Source organism: Ictidomys tridecemlineatus, chromosome 1 (assembly GCF_052094955.1).
Source record: "Ictidomys tridecemlineatus isolate mIctTri1 chromosome 1, mIctTri1.hap1, whole genome shotgun sequence".
NCBI classification, from domain to species: Eukaryota; Metazoa; Chordata; class Mammalia; order Rodentia; family Sciuridae; genus Ictidomys; species Ictidomys tridecemlineatus.
Genome location: NC_135477.1, coordinates 14904462 through 14924875, shown reverse-complemented (window position 1 = coordinate 14924875; position 20414 = coordinate 14904462). Strand labels below are relative to the sequence as shown.

The 20414-nt window shown below is 52.7% G+C and overlaps 1 protein-coding gene across 4 annotated transcripts in view; it reads right to left on the bottom strand.

Annotated features, from left to right (window-relative positions):
• Afap1l2 (actin filament associated protein 1 like 2) overlaps nt 1–20414 on the bottom strand; it is a 90594-nt gene that overhangs the window by 14105 nt on the left and 56075 nt on the right. For all 4 annotated transcript variants that reach the window (XM_040272363.2, XM_078045209.1, XM_040272364.2 and 1 more), the window contains 5 exons: nt 15427–15498; nt 14076–14170; nt 8442–8532; nt 2784–2986; nt 1118–1297 (listed from right to left, as the gene is read on the bottom strand). In XM_040272363.2, the coding sequence (XP_040128297.1) occupies nt 1118–1297; nt 2784–2986; nt 8442–8532; nt 14076–14170; nt 15427–15498 (641 nt within the window). The remainder of the gene's footprint in view (nt 1–1117; nt 1298–2783; nt 2987–8441; nt 8533–14075; nt 14171–15426; nt 15499–20414) is intronic.

Here is a 20414-nt window from a genome sequence, read left to right as displayed (position 1 = left end):
GCCAGAGCCCATGCTCTCAAATGCCAGCCTTGGCCTTTCTGAAGGGTTAACCATCTCTTAGGAACCCCACAATCTACAAGCCTGTCCATCTGGTGGCCCTTCTTATCCTGTATGACCGCCTTTAACCACCTGGACATTTTGCAATAAGGGTTGAGATACTGCCAGCTCCTCCTAGAACTTGGTCTGGCCAGAATTCTCAAAACAGTTAGTGGTTTCTCAAAACAGTTAGTGGTTTCACAAAAACAGCTCACCTGCTCCAAAACTGGGGTACTCAGCACTTGGGGTAGCCGGTGCCTGGGGCAGGTACCACTGTCAGCCACACTTTAATCGGGTGGTCAGATCTGCTGCTGACAGGCTCCCCATGGTGGTTATGTTTAGCCATGTGGCAGGGGACAGCAGGGGAATGATGCTGGAAATGTGTCAATGTGGCCGCGACAGCGAACTGGGCAGCAAAAAGGAGGGAGAGAGTGGCCCTGGCCCTCACAGGCCTCACTAGGGTCTCTTCTTGGTACAGACCTTCTAGAACCATCAAGCTCATCTTTAACATGGGGCGGCCAGTCCCTCTCCAGGGGCTTCATCAGCATCACACCCTGGAGGGAGTGACAGCAGAGGGCCAGGTGCATTTGTGGTGGCGGGAAACCCAGTGCTGCGGTAAGACAGTCCTAGGTGCTGCCACTCACTTGCCAGGTGACCTTGGGCAGTCACCTCTGCCCTCTGCACCTTAATCTCTATTCCTGTAAGATGGGAGCATGACCGTGTGCACGTCACCGTGGGGTTCAGCTGGCTGAAAGTCCTCAGCCCGTGGTAAACACTTCAGGGATGCAGCGGAAGACACCCCTTTAATAAGAAGCCTGGTGTTGCCTCACGGTGGGCAAAAAGGCAAGTGGACTCCAACCACTGGCCCAGTCCCAGCTCCCAAGAAGGATTCGGAAGGAGCAGCAGCAGAGCCCAGCGTTCGTTCCCCTGACACTGACCTGGAGCATGGAAAGCCTTGGGCCTGTGAAGGATCTCAGGCCCTCTACCCTGGATGGCATCGCCATCCCTTTAGGAAAAGCTGGAAGCAGAACTGCAGGGGCCCCTGGAGGGAGGCCTGGAGGGAGGCCTGCGCCTTGCTCACCCGGAGCCACTGCTCGGCCTGGTCCTTGCTCTGCAGGCCCAGCACAATCACATCGGCGTTCATGGGCATGATCTTCAGCTTGTGCTCCTTCTTCCGCACTTGCTTCTCCTTGTGAATGACGCTGCTGCCCAGCAAGTTCACGTCTAGCTGAGGGCTGTGGTCCTTGGAGGATTTGTAGCACTAGAAGAGAAAAGATGCTCATTGTCAGGGGCACTGGCCTCCCTGGATTCTGCAAAGCAGGGGCCCCTGAATGCTGAAGACCCCCCCAAGAGCCTGATTTTACCCCCAAAACTAGAAGGCTGGACCCCCTAGGGCAGGCCCAGAGCCTCCACTACAAATACCAGCCATCCCATTCCCAGCATCCGACTTCTCCCCAGCCTCAAATAGGGATGCTCCAGGACCTTGCTCATCCAAATGGCTCAAGGCTGCTCTGAGCCGGGGGCAGGGGGTTCCCAAAATACAATCATGCCCCAACTTGAGATGTTTCGGTCAGCAATGGATTGTCGTGATGCGCAGTGGCCCTATCGTGAGATAAATTGCCTAATCATGTGACTGCCTCGGTTTGTGCAGGCACACACTGTGATGCTCACACAGCCATCGCATTGCCGGATGACACGTTTCCCAGACGTGTGCCATCATTAAGCAGCTCATGAGCTTATGTCCCCTGCAGACAACTTAGCTCTCCAAGGTGGAACGGACTTTTCTCACTTCCCTGTATTTGTATTTCTTGCTTGGCTTTCCCAGAAAAGGATCTGTCAGGTGCAAAAAAACTAAGCTTATTTCCTGCCTCACCAGGAAGAGGTGTTAGCCAAGAAAGGAAGGTACCTTCTTCCTCTCCCAGATAAAGGCTTTGGCCTGGGTGAAGGCTTTGCCCTCAATGTAAAATGGGGACCTCATGGGGTTGTTTGACAGGATCACCTCGGTAACAGTTATACAAAGCAGGGTACACTGTGACCAAAGGAGAATAATAATTCCATGTAACTTTAAGTCAGGACCTAAAACTGATTTCTTTCTTTCTTTTTGAGATGAAGTCTATGCTTCCCACGCCGACCTTGAACTTCTGGGCTCAGGGGATCTTCTTGCCCCAGCTTCCCTAGTAGCTGGGACTCCAGACGCACAGCCAACACAGCCAGCTCAGAACTGTGGATTTTAATTCAATGTAACAGGAAACAAGACTGTCATCAGAGTCCTATGTCTGGCTCCTTTATGGGTCTCGACTTAGAATTAGTAGCTCAAGGTGTTATGGTTTCTGAGAAGACAGCTATGACTCTCATGCTGCTCAGACCACAGCAGTAGCTAGAACTGGGGCTGTGGTGGTTGGCCCCAGGAAGCCACTGGGCTCCACTGGCTAAAAGGTGATTAAGGACCAGAAGACAGAACGATGCGTCTTTCAAACACGGGTGCATGGGATGGGAAGGACGGGGGAGGTAGTGATCATCGCAGCCCCCTTGGAGAGCCTGATGAAAACTACTAGATCCGTCTAGTCTAGAGAAAACACATTCTTCCGCACTCTCAAAATCCTGCGTGTGATTTCAGGTTGGGAAGCAGTGACAGTGTCCTGACATCAACAGGCTCTGAGCCCCTGGGAGCACACCAGGGAGCACCTCTCTCCTCCCTGACACCCCCCTCCCCACCCCCCCCCCAAGCAGAGAAGACGGGAACTGACCAGGAGCCTGGTGTCCCTTATCACGCAGAGCTGCTTGGCCCACTGGCCCAGCCACTTCTTGCGCCACAGGAAGGCGCAGATGCGGGCGTCCCGCATCAGCTCGATGCTGGCCTCTGGGGAGGGCCACTGGTAGAGTGCGGCCTTGCCCTTGGTCTCCTCTTCATCGTAGGACTCGTAGGAGCTGCTCACGGCCTCGCCGTCCTCTGCAAGGAAGATGCGCTTGGTCAGGGCCCTGCAGGAAGGTCGTCTCCCTAAACAGGTGACTTTGGGGAGGGCAGCAGGCCTCAGCAGCCCAAGCCCATGACCACCACCCTCCTGCCCCTCATGCCCTCGAAACAGCCCCACAGCCACCAAGCAAGACCATGGCTGACTTTCTGTCCCTAATTCCCTTTGAGAGGCTTCTCACATGCTGCCTTGGGCCACAAAACCCAAATAACCTAAAACCTGGTCTCTGCCTTTCTGTCTTCTCTGGATTCCCCTGAGGTCACACTGCCCCACAGACCAACTGTGTGCTCCTGGAAGCCAGGCGTCCCCTGCAGCCTGTTTTCCAAGGAAGGATGAAGCCACAGGCTCCTCTGGGCCTGGCACTCTGTCATCCTTGGGGTTTGGCAGGAAGAAAAGGCCCCCAGAGCCCTAGCTGTGTGCTTTGTAGGTCTCTATCCTGGACCTGGATCTGTCCCAGGTCAGAGAAAAGGCCACGTAAACCACAGCAGGAAACAGCTTTCTGGGAAGATGGTACTTCCGCCCCGAGTATGCTGTCCTGGTCACAGCCCTTCTCAGCAAACCCATTCCGACCCTCCCGACTCTGTTCCCTCCCTCCCTGCAGAATGTCCCTTTACCTGGTTCCTAACCCAAAGCAGTCCTGAGCCCTCCTCACATTGTGAAAGAATCCCCCATCTCCACGCGGCATGAACCAGGCACAGTTCTATGCACACTCCACCTGCCCCGGATTCTAGTTCCTGCTCCCACTGCTGCCTCTCCAGGCCTCACGGCTGCATTCAAGGCCACCCCAAACCAGGCGAAGAAAATCCACCGACCAATCCATCGCTCGACCCATCAATCCTTGAACAGCAGCACTTGGGGAAAAGGGACCAGGATTCCCGGCCCAACCCTGGGCTCAGCGCAGAACTTGTTTGTCATCACCTTGATGCTCAGCCTGAAGTCCCCACGGACAGGGAACTGGCTCCCTCCTGATCACTGGACACTGTCCCATTCAGAAAGAGGGCCCAAAGTCTAGTTCCTAGTGACTTCCACATAGCAGTCCTTATTCTGCCCCCCCAACTCAGGTGAGTGACACCTCTCTTCTGTCCCATGGCACTCTGATTCAGAAGAGGGAGAGCCCATGGGGCACCTAATTCTTCCCAGAAGACTCCAGCAGCTCTTGTCCTCATAGCTGGGTTCTTGCATACTAAGGTACAGACCATATTGGAGTTAGAATATAGGAAAATGGAACAATGTCACTGCAACAGCTATTCTAGGTGTGGTGCCAATGAAATATATATTTTGTTTTAATATTTCTAAAAACAACACTTTAATGTCTTTTTTAAAAGTAGTGTGGTACTACTCCTCTTTCTGACTTAATAAAAAAAAACCCTGCATACTTTATAATTTGATACCTATTAAATAAGATGGAAAATCAGCACTACCCAGCAAGGGAACCCTGTGCTGGTAGAAACATAAATTCACACAAGTCTCTCGGGCAGCTTGTTTTTTCAAGAGCCATAAAAATACCTATGTTCTTTGATCTAATAATCCCAATCCTCAGAGATTATCCTAGGAAACTAGTTTTTCCAAAAAAGAAGAGGGACTGGAGGTTAGGGTCCCTGGTTGGATCATCCCCAGCAGCATGATAAATAAATAAAGATAAAAAAGAAGAGAGAGGAACATTACCTGAATGAATCTATTTATTCAAGTGCTATTTAACTGTCAGCAAAGGAGCCCCTTTGGATAAGGGGCCTGATTTCATCCACTCAGTGCACCAATGTACCCAGAATCCATCAAATGTCTGAACACTAGTCAGCAACACAGTATAACTCCCCGAGATGTGGCAACGGGGAGAAAGCACAGTTAGAAGTCTCTATGCAAATAGATCAGGACTGAAATGTAGCTCAGAGGACGCAAAACAGTTGATCTGATAGGGAAGTGGGAGCAGGGGGAAAATCTCATTGTCAGTATGACATCATCTGTACAAAAGGTGAAATTTAAAAAATGACACAATGTCGTTGGGATTCTTCCCCCAGAAACAAAAAATTAAGGGAGGGAAGCTCCAGAGGGCAGCGTGAAGGCGGATAAAGCCCCAGTTTGGGCTCCTCAGGTGGCCCTGTGTGTTCTGTGGAGAATTCTGACACCTGCTAGTCCTCCTCCCTGCAGTAAGAGGAAGCTAACTGAGAAGTAACGGCCCGTCGTAGTACCTGCGGCAGCTAGGAGAAAATTTAGGGCAAATGTACTAACAATTGTATTTATCCCTACGAAGGCTCACGGCACACCATAAATGTAGGCTTCTCTTAAAACAGATTCTTGGCTTTCAGGGGGCGCAGGGTGAGCAGGAAGGAAAGGCAGGACGTTCAGGTGATCCCATCAGGACTGCGCCCACTATGTCCTGCGGAAAGTCCTCGGGAACCAAGGGCAGAACAACCATGCAGGCTCCCTTGGAATCACTCATCCATATTTCTGGCAGGGGTCTGTGGAAAGCAGAGCAAACCATGCCCCTGGCAAGACAGCACCTGGCGTGCACATGCAGGACTCATGCATGAGGATGGGAAGAGGACAATGCTGTGCTCGGGACATGCACCATCTCTCCAAGCCAGGCATCAGGCACGGCATCACTGGCATTCTGGGGACAAGCAGTACCCAAGGTGATCGTGGCGTAAATGACTCCTTCAGGCACCTGCACCCATCTGGGGACTCCAGGAGGGAGAGATCTGCAAGAATGGCCTGCATGGTGTCCAGAAGCACAGAGGCAAGGAGAGAGAGACAAGATGAAGAGAGGGACGTACCCAAGTACAGAGACCCACATGTGGCAACATGGCTGCCTGTCCACAGAGGTTAGCACTTGCTCCTCTGAGGGGTTGGCTGGTGCTTTAAGGGAACACTTAGGGTTCTCTGTTCTCTCTGCAGAAGATTCAGTGGCCCAGAGAAAGGATGGCCAAACATGGAAGGAGCCTGGGTTCCTAAACTACATGGAACCAGAAATACCTAGCGAACTGCTCTGTGAGTGAGAAGCAGATTTGGGTCCTGTCACTATAAACGGACACTGTGGAGCTATTTGTTACAGCAGCTGCTATGCCTGTAGCAGGAGACATCATGAATGAAGAACTCAATGTCCTGGGCAAGAAAAGACCCCCTTGTCAAACCATCAGAACACACATGACACATTTGCTTGGAGAGAGGACCCCATCCCAGCAGCACATGTAGGGACACTGCTGATAAAGCAGGACAAGAATCCAAGAGACTGACCCTGTGGCAGGAAGTCAGCAAAATAGTAATTGGCCAAACAACTAGAGGAAGGGGCTGGAGCCCAGTGCTCCTTCCTCCTGCTGCAACCTGCACATCCCGCTGCCCAAGCAGGTGTGGGGACAGCAGGCAGGAAGTGAGGACAGACCGGCTTGTCCTGCAGGAAAGTCCTCCTCTGTAACAAGTGTGGCCACCTCTCCCTAGGTCATCCTCAGACCTTGTCCTGACAGGAGGCCCTCTTCCTGGCCGCCTTACTATGGGTTTCCACAGCTGGGTTTCCTCCACCCCAGGGCTTCCCTGACCCACTCCCCAGGGTGAGCTGAAGCCGTCCTTGTGATAACCTTTAGTCCTGGTTACAAACAACAGGGGGACTCAGGCTGAGACAAATACCAAGAACCAGGTCTTCCCAACCACTTGTTTGTGTCAAAATAAAGCTTCTGCCTCACAAACAGGCCTGGGGCATGTCTGGGAGGCAGGCCCTGACTGGCAGAGGCCACACCCTAGAGAGCCAGGCTTAAGACACACAAAGGTGCTCACTGCAGTGAGTCACCGTCTCTACCTTCACGATGGGCCCCGACAGCAGCCCCGCACCCTCAGCTGCAGTCTGAAATCACAGCAGGGCAGGTGACTTGGCAACGTCACACGCGCTCAGGGGGTGAAGCTAAGAGGGGTCTTACCACAAGGCCAGCCTCTCAGACTATCCTCAGGGTGGACAGGCCCTCGCCTCCCACGGTTCCTGGGACTAGAGGCGGCAGGTACAGTGTGGAGGAAGAGGAGAAGCTGACGTGGCTCCAAGTCTCCTCCTGGGTCTTGCTATTCATGGAACCACACGCCCCCTTCTGCCAAGTTTATTCCCACCAGCAGGGACTATCACTGTGCGCACCTGCACATCACACTGTGCTTTCAAAACCCTTTCACTTACAAAGGAAGGCAAGAGAGAAAGAGAAGAAGGTGCTAAAGTTTGGATGTTGACTCTCCTGCCAAGGTCCACGCTCAAGATGTGGTCCCCAGGGTGGAGCTGTTGGGAGGCACTGAGAACCTTGAGAAGTCAGGGTCCTAGGGCTGTAGGCCTTGGGGGTGTGCTCACAGCGGGGAGGGTGGGATCCCAGCTCCTTCCCCTTTGTTCTATTGCTTCTTGGTCATAAGGTAAGTGGCTTGCACTGCCATTCAGCTGCCCACCAGAGACTCCAAGCAATGGGTCTATCCAGTCTTGGACTGGAACCTCCAAAGCTATGAGCCAAAATAACCCTTTTCTCTTTATAAGTTAGTTATCTCAGCGATTTCACTATAGTAAGGGAAAGCCAAGCTCTGATCTAGCTTCCTCAGGCTGAGAACACTAGCCAGGAATGGATGGTTCCAGCATGGAGCCATCTTGTGTAGCCATTCATACAGGGTGCAGGAGTTAAGTGAGGTCAGTCACTAGGGGACCCCATCCAAAGGCTTGCAGTTTCATTTAAAGTTCCAAAGCCCTCACCATGGCCTGCAGCCCTCCACTCCTCATCTTCCCCTACTTCACCTGTTCTTGCCATGCTGGCCTCTGCCCCAGGGCCTTCGCATATACTGACTCTGTCTAGAAAGTTCTTCCCTCAGGTATCTGCCTGATCCATTTGGCACAACATTTAGGGATCTGCCCAAGGTCATGCCATCAGAGAAAAGCACTCCTCTCCTGCCAAAGTCTAGCCTCGGTTCTGTTTTCCTTCCTGATGCTTGGCTTACCACTACACAATGTATTCTGGGTTTATTTGAATCTATTTTCTTTCCAGTGAAGCTGAGTGCTCTTGTCCTGGTCACACAGTGGGAGTACAACAACTCTGAGTCACAGAAGAACATGGAGGCTGAGCTCAGACTGTGTCTGGCCTCCATTTCCATTGCTTCCCAGGGACGTGCACCCTTTGGCCAACAGCTCCTCCTCCACCCTCTTTCTGGGATGAATGGAGGAGATCCAGGTGGGAGCAGAGTCCATACCAGCACCGTGAGCCTGCTGGCTGCGGGCCATCCTCACTCCTCCCGGCAGGCTGGCTGGGTGGCTGTGGGTCTTGGCACCACACTGAAGACCAAAGGCCAAATGCCCTGACCATTTTCTCTGGGAATGGCAGCCCCTCTGCCTTCCAGCCAGGGATGAGTGAGTTGGTGCCCACCAGGTGAGTGGGCCCGACTCTGGGTTAAAACAGTGAGTCCCCTCCCGCCCCAGCCGCTGGGACCTACCGTTGACAGACGTGTCGTATGGCTCGGCCTCTTCATAGTAACCCTCTGGAGACTCGATCTTGGGGACGGCAGGCTGTTTCCGTTCTGGAATCTGTGGCATGATCAGACAGAACAGACACCTTCAGAAAAGGCACGCTGGGAGCAACCTGGATCCACCCTATGGGGGGAAGGAGGAAGGGGTCCAGAGGGAAGGGAAGCCTGCCCAGAGTTGTACCAGGGAGGAGGGCTGGCATGGAAACCCAGGGATCCCACACAGGGACACAGGCTCTCCAAGCCGCTTCCCTTCTCTGCCAAAGAATCTTCCCAGGGCCATTCTGAGCATTCACCGAGACTCACCACTTCCCCATGGGGCCTGGCCACACTAACTGCAAGGACACAGTGGTCGGCCTTGTGGGGGCCATCCACAACCCAGGGGTCTGTAGGTTGGGCAGAGAGGGCGGTTGATATGACAGGAGCCTAATCCCTGGACTACTGTCCTGCAGCTGAGACAGGTCTCCATGAAGAGGGTCGGCAGAGGCCAGGCAGCTGCACCTCCAAGCTCCTCCTGGCCTCAGACAGCAGAGCTGGGCAAGCCCAGAGGTGGCTCCAAGGTCTCCAGCCCCAGCAGGAGTCACTCCCTCCCTGCGGGTGCACCTCCCCACACAGGAAGCAACAGGATCACCTGGGCACCTCCTAAGCCACCGGGAACTAAGTGGGACTGAGGATGTGGCTGCCGGGCTGCGAACATGCAGCAGGCCACACTGAGAGCTGCGAGCAGAGGGCCTTCAGCTTCCTGTGTTAGTCTCAGGAGAAGTGTCTGCTCCTGAGCTGTCCCCAGCCACCAGCCTGAGAAAGGGCAGCCCCGGGAGGCCCAGGCAGCTTCCCAGAGTCCAAGGGGGGAAGCTTCCCCTGCCCTCAGCAGCCAGAGGGTCTTCTCAGACAGCCCTGGGCTCTGCATGGGGCTGCCCAGAGCTCCCGGTGCAGCCTCTGGAAGCCCCCTTTCAGCAGGTGGTGCGAGCACCCCTAAGGGGGTGTGAGGAGATGGCCTCTATGGAGAGAAGCTCAAGGAACCCAAGATCTGACTCTGGATCAGGATCCCACAGCTAGAAGAGGACAGAGCAGAGAATGATTCCCTCTGCACCAAGCAACATTTCATGAGTCTCCCCAAAGCCTCCGTGAAATATCTAAATGGATCTGTCCAGAGGGGACGTGTAGGACAGTGGTGAGGAATCCGACTTCCTGTGTCAGGCTCAAATCCTGATATTCCAGCTGTGTGACTCTCCACAACCTGGGCTTTAGTGCAAAATGGAGTAGAGATACCTGTGTCACATGGGGTTGTTGTAAGGATAAAACTGGGCTCAGCAGTATTAAGCACTCAATAAATATTAATTTTTATTAACCTAAGAAAATAAAATGTAAGAATAGCAAATGGAGACGTTTTATGTCTATGTATTTGGCAGAGGACAAATCAATGTATTCTGGAAGGATACAAAGGGGACTGTTTGGGCCGGACCCAGCGTATGCCAAGCTCTACCTCACCTTGCTACCGAGGAACAAGTCAGAGCCCCAGGTCCCCAGGCTCCTGAGGCAAAAAAACACTAAGGTCAAGTTAAAAGAGAAAATGATTTTCCGAAGAACTCAGGAGAGAGTCCTCTACACACAGACACATGAAAGACCCGTTATCGGATGTCAAAGGAGCGGGTCCTCATCTCCCCAGGGATCCGAGAAAGGGCTAATATTTGAATCATCATCGACATCTTTATGATGGGGAAGACAGTGAATGTTGAATGAAGATGCAGAAGGGATTTGACTTCAATCCCGGAAATAACTTTCTGACTGTTCAGAGGAAGAGACGGGAAGAAAGTCACCCTGCTCGGGATTTACCAGAGGCCCACAGATTTTTTTCATAAACGGCCAAGTAGCAAATATCTGGGGATTTTGTGGGCCCCTTGGAGTCTCTTATCTCAGATGTCCAACTCTCCAGTTGCAGCACAGAACAGGAACCCACGGACAATGCCTGCTAAAGCAGCACGGCTGTGTTGCAAAAATCTTCACTTCACCAAAGCAGAGGCAGGGAGACTTGGCCACAGGGACAGGGCCAACCCCGACTACAATGAGACAGAGAGTTAAAGAAGAGGGGTGGCCCAGATGACATGAGGCACCCTTGCAGCTCCACCCGGCCTGCTCCGATGTGCATGCCCTGTGAAAAGCTCTTGGTGGGGGGTCCCCCCGGTGCCCACACTGACTGTGGCAATGCCCCTCTATGGGGTCAGCTGCTTCTCCCACAGGGCAGCTCACAAGCACTGGTGCATGTTCAGGCCTCCAGAGGAGGTGGGTGGAGATGACTGTGCTGGCCAGAGGTAAACAGTGGCCAGCAACATCTGCTTCTCCTGCCGTGACCACAGCACCTGGCTGCGCAGCCAGCAGCCCGGGGAGGCCAGAGCTGCCTGAGTCACTGTCCACACCCACGAGGTTGCTCCGGACCTCTGGCTGCCCTTCTGTTGTTGGGAAGGCCCGCTCTCCACCGAGGGGGGTTGGAGTGAGGACCCACACCATTGTGGAGAAAGTCCCAGCTTATGGGTAACAAGTCCTGAGCCTGGGACAGGCCACAATCCTGGCCTGGCCAGTGGCACTGAGGACTCCAGGCAGACATCTGATCTCTTCTGTAGCACCCATGGGTGGCAGTGGTGAGGAGCCCGGCACTCAGGTGGATGAGCCCCGGGGCACCCAGATACTGCAGGGTCAGGTTAGGAAGGAAGGGGCTCCTGAAGAGGGCAGGTCACAGGGTCACTCCAGGCTCAGGCCCTGGGGTGGAGCTGCCACGTCCCTCTGATGAGGCAGCTACGGCTCTGGTTCTCATCCTCTCTCTGGCGGCTCCTCACCCCACTCCTCTGCAGCCCTTGGACTACGACCTACAGCTGCTTTGGCCAGGCTTGACGCAAGAGGCCCGAGGGAGCTCAGGCGCGTGCACACTCGTGTGGGCCAGGAGGGGAGAATCCCAGCTGCATGCTACCCTTCCACACACCACGCCTGGAACCCCTGGGGGTGGCGGTGGGTGCCTAGGACAGAAGGGGGAGGGATCTGGATAAGGGCTGCTGTCCACACGCCTGGCCCATCTGGCACAGGAAGTCCTCAGGGGAGGCTGGGAGACCACCTCTGGCACCAGGTTTCTCCCAGGTGGCTGTAAGCCTCTCTGGTCAAGCAGTCCCCAGACAAAGATGCCACAGGAAGTCTCCTGGAGGGGGCCACCTGCCTCCCTGCCCCTTACCTCATTCACAGCCCTTTATGCCACACAGTTGGTACATGAGACTCCAACAGAGTAGTAAAAACCGTGCCAGCGCCCGGGACTGACACCCTCACCGGGACCGCCACCCTCACCGGGACCAATTGGTTCAAACCTGTATGCTGGTCCCATCTGTAAAACACGTATGTCAACTGGGCGCACGGACACAGGCCTGTTGTCACAGTGACTCAGGAAGCTGAGGTAGGAGGGTCACAAGTTTGAAGCCAGCCTGGGCAATTGAGTGAGACCCTGTCTCAAACAATAAAAAGGGCTGGGATGTAGCCCAGGGGTGGTGCTGGGGATTTCAAACCACAGATTTCTAGAAGGCCTGGCCCTCAGCGCCAGGGAGCCTGCAGGTGAACACCCCCACCCACCAGGTGCGGACCCTGTGGCTCATGGCGTGTGGATGGGGCACTTCCACTTGGCAGATGTCCAAGGTGCCCGGGTCCCCATCAGATGCTGGATTCAGGACAGGAAAGTGTGGCCCTGGCCCCGAGCCACACTCCCTCTCCAGCCTACCACCCAGCGAGAGCGCGAGCCTGGGACACACCAGAAAGCCTTCTATCAGACAGAGAACCACAGCTTCTCTCACTGGTCAAAGCCCTCAGCAAGTGGGTGAGAGAGCAGAAGGGAGGTGCTTCTCCCCAGAGCACGGGGGGCCAGAGGAGGGAAGCCACGCTGACTCTGCCACACAGAAGTGGCAACAAACCAGATTTGAATCCCCCCACCACGGGGCCCGCTAAGCTCCTTCCTTCACATGGAGAACCACGATGAGAACAGCCAGCCCTGGATGGGTGGGGGGATGGTGCCTGTGCTCAGGAAGTGGGTAGAGCTCAGGGTGGGGCAGTCCCTGGTGACGTCAGCACTATGGGGACACCCAAAGACTAAGAGTAGTCCATCAAGGATCACCTAGCCCAAGACAGAGAGTCCCACCAGCCGTCCCCAGCCTGAGGGCCCCCATGCAATGGGGAAGGGTCCCAGGCACTGCAGAAGGGCCCTGTGTCTGTGTGGCAGAGTCACGCTCCAGCTGGAGGAGCCTGCTGCCTCAGCAAAGCATGAGGGCAGGGGGCGTCCAGAGCCATTCTGGGGTTGGGACCCCTTCAATGGTGACATGAGCTTGAAGATCAGCAATGGGTCATTTGGCTGGAGCTCAGAGGGACCATGGATTCAGTTTCCTGCTGAGGTGGGCCTCAAGACCCCCTGCCTCCTGCATAAATCCCCCCAGCTGTGGCCCTCTACCTTCTCTAAGAAACCAGCCCAACCACGCTCCATGGGGCAAATGCCCGGGTTTGAATCCTGATGCTGCTACTGTGAGATGTTAGGCTCCTCACCCACAAAACAAGGACGCTGCCACCCACCTCACTGAACGCCAGAAGAATGCCACACAGCGCTGTGTGGCCTACACCCTCAGCCCAGTGACCACCACCAAGAGGGAGACGCACACCAACGTCACTTAACATCAGGAGACACAGAGCTACAGACCTTAAATAACCTTCCCCGGGTGCAAGGGCTAGTGCCTCGAAGCCCTGGCACCTGAACCCATGTCTTCAGAGTTCTATAATCCAACTCACCCCTCCATCCACCTATCCACTCACCCAGTAAACGACTATGTGTGTGTGTGGCCTACTGTGTGCCCCACTGGACATGAAGTAGTAAGTGGAAGACACAGTTCCTGTCCTGGGGAGGAGGCAAAGAAGAGGAGGATCTTGTCAAGAGTGGCAGGTCCCATGGAGGGGCCAAGGGGTGGTACCAACAGGCAGAGCAGGAGTGGGATGCCCCATGCAGCTCAGCTAGGGGAAGCCTAGGAACATCTGGGAGATAAGGCAGCGACAGTCACAGAAGACCCAGTGGCAGAGGAAGTAGAGTCCCTACAGCAGGTCCCACAGCAGTGGTAGAACCCAGGGGCAGGAGTGAGGCCAGTGGAGAGGGAGCTGGCCGGACGTGCAGGCCCGGAGCAACGTCAAGGAACGTCTTTCTCTAAGTTAATGAGAACCATGGGGAGGTTTCAAGCAGGAAATGAACAGCGGTAAGATTTACAGTTTCAAAAGGTCACAGTGGCCTGAGCTGGACACCACAGCTGTACGTGGACCCTCTCATGTGACTCTGGGGAAAGGGACCAGCATGGTGTTAGACACACGGGGACACTTGATAGAATCTCCCCGTTCCCATCACCTTTAGCATGGGGAATACGGTGGCCCTGGGCCAATGACAAGTCACCTGTGGAGCTTCCTTGGCTCAGTCTCCTTTGCCTCATGCTCTATACATGGAGAATGCTCAGAAAATGCCAGAAACTTGGTACAACACTTCTGAGGACGAGTAGAAATTCCCGGGGCCTGAGTCAGGAAGACGGGAGACCCTGGATGAACACTTACTGTCTTGGGTGGCGGGAGGTCTGGAAGGCTCTTCTGAGGGGCCAAGGTGTGCTGGCCAGGTCCCCCATTGCTCAGCGGGCCCTGCTCCTCAGGCACTGTAGGGAGCAAGAGAGGCGTTGGTGAGGTGTGCCCGGCCCCATGGTTGGGTCTCATTACCCAGGAATGTCTGGTCGCTCCTCCTGCCCGTCACATGCCTTCTATTTGAGCAGGTGATAATTACCCAGGCAGGCTGTCCCTGAAGCCAAAGTTGTTTCACCTCCAAGAATAGGGTGCACCAGTGTCCGGTCATGGGCAGATTCCTCAGAAGGAACCATCTTGGGGTTTCTGGCAGGCTCCGCGGCCCCCACCCACCTACCCCAGGTCAAAAATGGCCCAGCCACAGAGCTGCAGCCACCAGAGCACTGCCTGGCAGGCACTATATGGAGCTGCTCCGAGCACCGACCCTGTGATTATGGCTGTCTCCTCCCACGGTTGACCCCAAAGGTGAATGACCCTGGGCAGAGGGGGAGTGGCATCAGATATGTCTGCAGTCCCCAGCTTGGAGGTAGGGGAAGAAGGAGGGGCTGCCACACAAGGCAGTTATGCCATTACCCCCTGGGCCCTTGCAAAAGAGTTGGAAGGCCGTTCTGGCCAATCCAGCCAGCTCCAGCCAGACAGCTCTCTGACCTTGGAGCTCAGGTGGCTGCCGTCTCCAAGCCTTCCAGGGCTCAGTGCTCTGAAGCCATGTTCCCACCGCTCTCTAAACCTTCCATCTGAGTGGCAGGCTTGGGAGTTGGGAGGCAGAGCTTCTTATGCCTCCTCCTTTGCCACTGGGAAGCTGGGCAAACCTCTGGGCCCCCTGGGGTCCCATAAGTCGGGAGATTGAAAGGGAAATAGCAGTGAGCAGAAGATCTAGAGGACAAGGACCAGATGCCACATGTCCTTCCAGTAAAAGAGAAAATGTTCTGCTCACAAGACCCCTGGGTGCATCTTCTTTGAATATTAAAATAGTTGCTCACAGCCTTTCTCCTCCCTCCTCCTCTATCAAAAGACACAAAGCTGGAATCGTGGGATCAGCACCACACACAGCTGTGCTCCCGGCACATCTGAATTATGACTTCCTGTTCTTGGGATGATGCTAGGAAAAGGAGATTGCAGGGACAGATTCCTTCCTCAATGGGCAAGAAGGTGGCGGCCCGCTGAAACACCAAAAATACATCAACCCAAAATATCACCAACCAAAATGCGTTTTCCAAAAATAACTCCTCCAGGCCTGTCTGCACGCTGGCTGGAAGGAAGGGGGAGCGAGGGAGCTGAGCCTTGTACTCCCCTCCATCTCCTGTGAGCCAGCCATCCCAGCCCAGCCCTGTACCTTTGTCCTGAGACTCAGCAATCTGCCTGTTGACCGTCACTTTGTTCATGTAAATGTACTCCTCATCAGAACCTGCAGGAGGAGAATAAAGACTTTGTGTGACTTCATGTGTGACTTCCAGAGAAAAACAGTACCCCCAAGATGCTTTCCTCTGCTTGGGTTCCAGTAAAAGCACTCAGCACTTTAAGTTGGTTCAGATCCATCATAGAGAGCCCAGAGGTTTCCAAACAAGAAACTGCAAACTGCTGACGGGTAGTTTACTTGCCTGGGGTGGTAGGGGACGAGGGGAAGGGCAGGATAGGAAGGACAGCTTTGGGAATGACAATCGGACGTCGAACACACTCAAAGATCTCTAGGTTTCCTACCATTTCATTTACATTTACATTTTAAATATTTCCTATCATTCTCATCCTAATCTGAATTACTTGTATGAATTTATTAGAGAGATGACTAGATTAGATAGGTCACTCTAAGGACCAGGAAGATTCTTTGTCTCCTAGACCCCTAAGTGGGTGCATTTGGCTCCTAGTGGGTGGGTGGGATGCTGAGAGCCAAGTCATGAGTTCTAAGTGACAGGGTGAGAAGACTGGGAAGGAGAATGGGGAAGCCACCAGCCACCCCATCTACCCCAAAGACTGTGCCACCGGTGCAGTGGCACCACCCATCCCCTCCTTTAGAATGCCTGTGTGCAGGCGTGTCACCTTGCAGTGCCTATGGGGGAGGAGAGCTAGCCTCTGGCCAGCTGCTCAATTTCTAACCCCAGGTATGTTCTTCAGATTCAGTGGAAGGGTTCATCCTAACACCTTTCCTCTTCTAAACCCTCCTGGAGTTCTTTTGAAGCCCTCAATTTGCATTTCCTAGAAACTTGTGGCTGATAAATTCCAGTGGTTTGAGAGTGATCCTGAGCCAAGAGACCCAATTCAAACCCCTGGCGAAGGAGGCAGTTGAGGGTTGGTCTGTTCCCCGGCCACAAACCTTCTAGACTCCAGCCAAAGGCCTACAAAACAGCGTGGAGAACCAGGAGATGCAGGAAGAGGCTGGAAGGGTGGTCAGCCCACAGGACTGACACCTCAGTGCCCAGCCCTGCCAGGACAATTTGGTGGTGTCACCCTGTGTCAAGAATGGCAGGCGTTTATGGGAGGAAGCTGTGAGGTGTAACTGTGCTCTTCCACCAGCTGAGATACAGAGGAGCCAGGGGCACCTTCTGCAGAGCGCAGCTCAGGGGACAAGTGCTCAGCAGCGGGGGCAGGAGGCAGCATTCTCTGCTTTTAACAGCATATTTCTGGGCAATTACACCTATCCCTTACACCTCAATTTCTTTATAGTGTGAAAAACAATCATGATGTTTCTATTTAACTGTGACTTTTTCAAGCATATAAAAGTCAAATATTAGGGGATCTGAAAAAGTAAGCTGGGCTTAGGGCTGACCAATATTACAAATGACAGCCTAAAACATGGCAAATCACACAAAGGCTCAACAACAGGAAAATGGTAAAATAAACCACAGTGCATCAGCCTATAGAATAGCCGGTCACCTTTGAAAAATAAATGAATTAGTGGAGAGTGTGTTAATTGACATAATATTTTTTTAAGAGAGAGAGAGAGAGAGAGAGAGAGAGAGAGAATTTTTAATATTTATTTTTCAGTTTTCGGTGGACACAACATCTTTATTTTTATTTTATGTGGTGCTGAAGATCGAACCCAGCGCCCCACACATGCCAGGAGAGCACACTACTGCTTGAGCCATATCCCCAGTCCGACATAATAGTTTTTAAGGTGATTTTGGAGGATATTTTACATGTTCGTATTCTTTTATTTTATTTTTTAGGACACAATACCTTTATTTTATTTATTTATTTTTATGCGGTGCTGAGGATCAAACCAAGGGCCTTGTATGTGCTAGGCAAGCTCTCTACCACTGAGCTACACCCCCAGTCCACATGTTCACATTCTTTGTCCCAGCATTTCCACTGCCAAAAATTTATCCTACAGATGAACTCCAGCACATGAATAAAATTTTGAGGATGCTCACTGCAATATTGTATGAGAAATGTTTTCAGAAAATACGAGTTAAGTGCCCACCAAAATTGGGCTAGTTGAACATTCCATGGACACTCTGCACCTTAAAAAATAACAAGTTTGTTCTAAGTCTGTTATTGGCAAAGACGGTCATGACTCAAGAGCTAAACTATCAAGTTTCAGAGTAGCAAAAAAAAAAAAAAAAAAAAACAAAGAAAGAAAAAGTATGTGAACTGCTGACACATGGAAATGTGTACATCTAGCAATTCTAAATATAAAAATAATGTAAAGCAGAAACAGAGGCAAACCACAACTATATAAAAATACTCAGATGACATTGATAAAAATCAGAAAAAGGAACTGGAAGTCCATAAATAGTATCATTTTATGTTCATTTCTTTTTTTATATCATTGACCAAGTTCACACTTCTGTGTGAAAAAAATAAAAGGCAAGACGTTGTTGTGGCTGTTTAACTGTTACATTCTGAGCAGATGCTTTCTCCCTGAGATGATTCGTACATTACAAAGAAAACTCACCACCCCTGGAGTCTGTGTGCTCCCACACTGAGCACTCTGCAGGCCTGTGATTGACATGGTTTTGATTCCCAAAGGCTGACTAATCTAGACTACTCAGGCTGGTTATGGAAGGCTCCCTAAAATCTTTGTAATTGTGCAAAAAAAAAATACAGTAAACTTGGCCCTAAGCAGTCCTAAGCAGCAGCCTTGGTCTGGAGAACCTTCTATCATTCACTCATTCGCTTTTTAGAAGCATGTTGAGCATCAGCAATGTGCCAGGAGCTGGGGATACAGCAGAGAACCACAAAGATGTCATCTCCAGGTTCATGAACCCACTGATCTGGTGGGAGAGAGACTCTGACTGGAGAGTTACATAGCAGATAGAAGTGAGGGCAGCCATAGGTGGTGTTGGGAAAATGAGCCAGTAAAGCTTAGAGCAAGTGTGGCATTCTTGGGGTGGGGGGTGGTCTGTCCTTATCTGCAAAGGGAGGTTTTTCTCATGGAACTAGGGTCGGGGGAGAGGAAGGACATGATGCTCTTTTTGACATTTGGGTAGACAAGGGCATTTGAAGTGCTCAACAGACGGGGCAGCCACTGAAACTCAGGAGCTGCCGAGCAGGGGGGTGACAGTATGGCTCTTACTGACAAAGGAACAAACAGGCATAGGTGGCCAAGGCCATGACAAACAGACCTCAGTGTGTGCCTTGACCTCATCACCCAGACAAAAAGTGGAGAGGGTAGAGAATTTGTGTTATGCTAAGAAAATAAAAACTCAGAAACTCAAATGAACAATTCCACTTCAAAGCACTTGATACACTCACTCACACCCTGTGGCGCACACGCAAATAGCAGTGCCGCCCATGTGGACCACAGGCTATCTTGAAATGACCAGCCAGCCCCCAGAATCTGCAAGACCCCCAGAATGAGCCAAGGTTTTAGTAGATACACAGTGAGGCAGGCCTGGACAGCCCTGAGGAAGACGGATGCTTTAACTTCAGGGTGGGGTGGAAGGTGTTTAGGATTGGGTCCTGGGCAGCACAACAGGTAATGGGGTGCCACCGAGCCCGGGGAGGTGGGGGAATACAAGGGTCAGGTCTGCCTGCCCTGGCTCCCCCACTCACAGCCCTGAGGCCCTGGGCAAGTGACTTTCTGAGCCCTTGTTCCCTTGTTGGTAAGATGGAGATATTGACTCCCACACAGATTTGGGATGAGGATTAAATGACATTGTTTATATCACTAAGGGCATTAAGTGCTGGGCCAGGACACAGTAAATGCATAGTCAATATCATCTGCTGATCTACCTTGTCTGCAGTTGAAGGGATATAAATAGGACCAGAAGAGAAGTTCTCTGTCGGACAGCGACGATCAGCAAGTGGGCAGCACCTCTGAGAATATAAGCCATGGCAGAGCTCTCAGAATGGCCGGGCACATTTATCAGCAATCTGGGGTCACTCCAGATGATACGCACTGGGGAGCCCCACCACCACCACCACCAGTTCTCAGCAGCCTTCCACCGTCACAAGCTGCCTGCCCTGGCAGGGTGGGGAAGGACTGAGTTTATAAGGGTAAATCAGAGCAGAACAAAGGTCCCCTGCAGAAGCTGTGCAGCATGTTAAACCAAAAAGAGACCCAATACAGGAAGCACTGCCAGTGCGTTCACACCAAGAACTATGCGGCAGATCCACAATAAAGAGGTGTGTTCCGACTCCTGGCAGAGGCGGTCTTTCTAATTGATGTTCTCAAGTCGGAGCACATCTTGAAAGGTCTGGGGAGTGTGCTTTAAAGGATTCCACAGATGAATCCTGCTGCAGAGTGAATCAGCCCTCACTGGCTTTCCTGCTTTGTTCTGAGATTTCCCCTCTGCCGTTCTCACGGAGCGCGCCTTTGATGTGCAGGCTACAAAGCCAGGAGGAGCCTGGGAACTGCGGGGTGGCCTGGGGAACAGTGACGGTAAGGCAGGGCTCCAGGAGAGCACCCCTGAGCAGAGCTCCCCCAAGAGGGAAGCGGATGGGCACCCAGCAACAAGCACCAGCCCTACCTGTCTCTGTCACTCAAAGAACAGAAACACATATCCCTGGGAACAAAGAAGGGCGAAGGAGCCTTTGAGTGCTGCCTGGCAGATTCAGGTTGGCTGCAGGGAGCATTTCCGGCCTGGAGCAGGTGGAGACTTCCCTCCCCTGGCACAGACTTGAGCTGCTCCTACCAAGAGGCAGATGGAGAAGATGCCCTTACTGTCCCCAAATAGCACTTCCCATTGTCCAACACCTGACATCAATTCAACTCAACTCTTATGGCTTCACAAGGTTTTTCTTTTAAAAAAACAAAAATCCTAGTTTGCTAGAAATGAAACCATATGTCCCCCAAGAAGACTGGAAAAGAACCTTCATAGTAGCCTTAAAGCAGAAATCTGAGAGCAATTCAAATGTCCATCAAGCAGATTGTGGTGTGTTCCC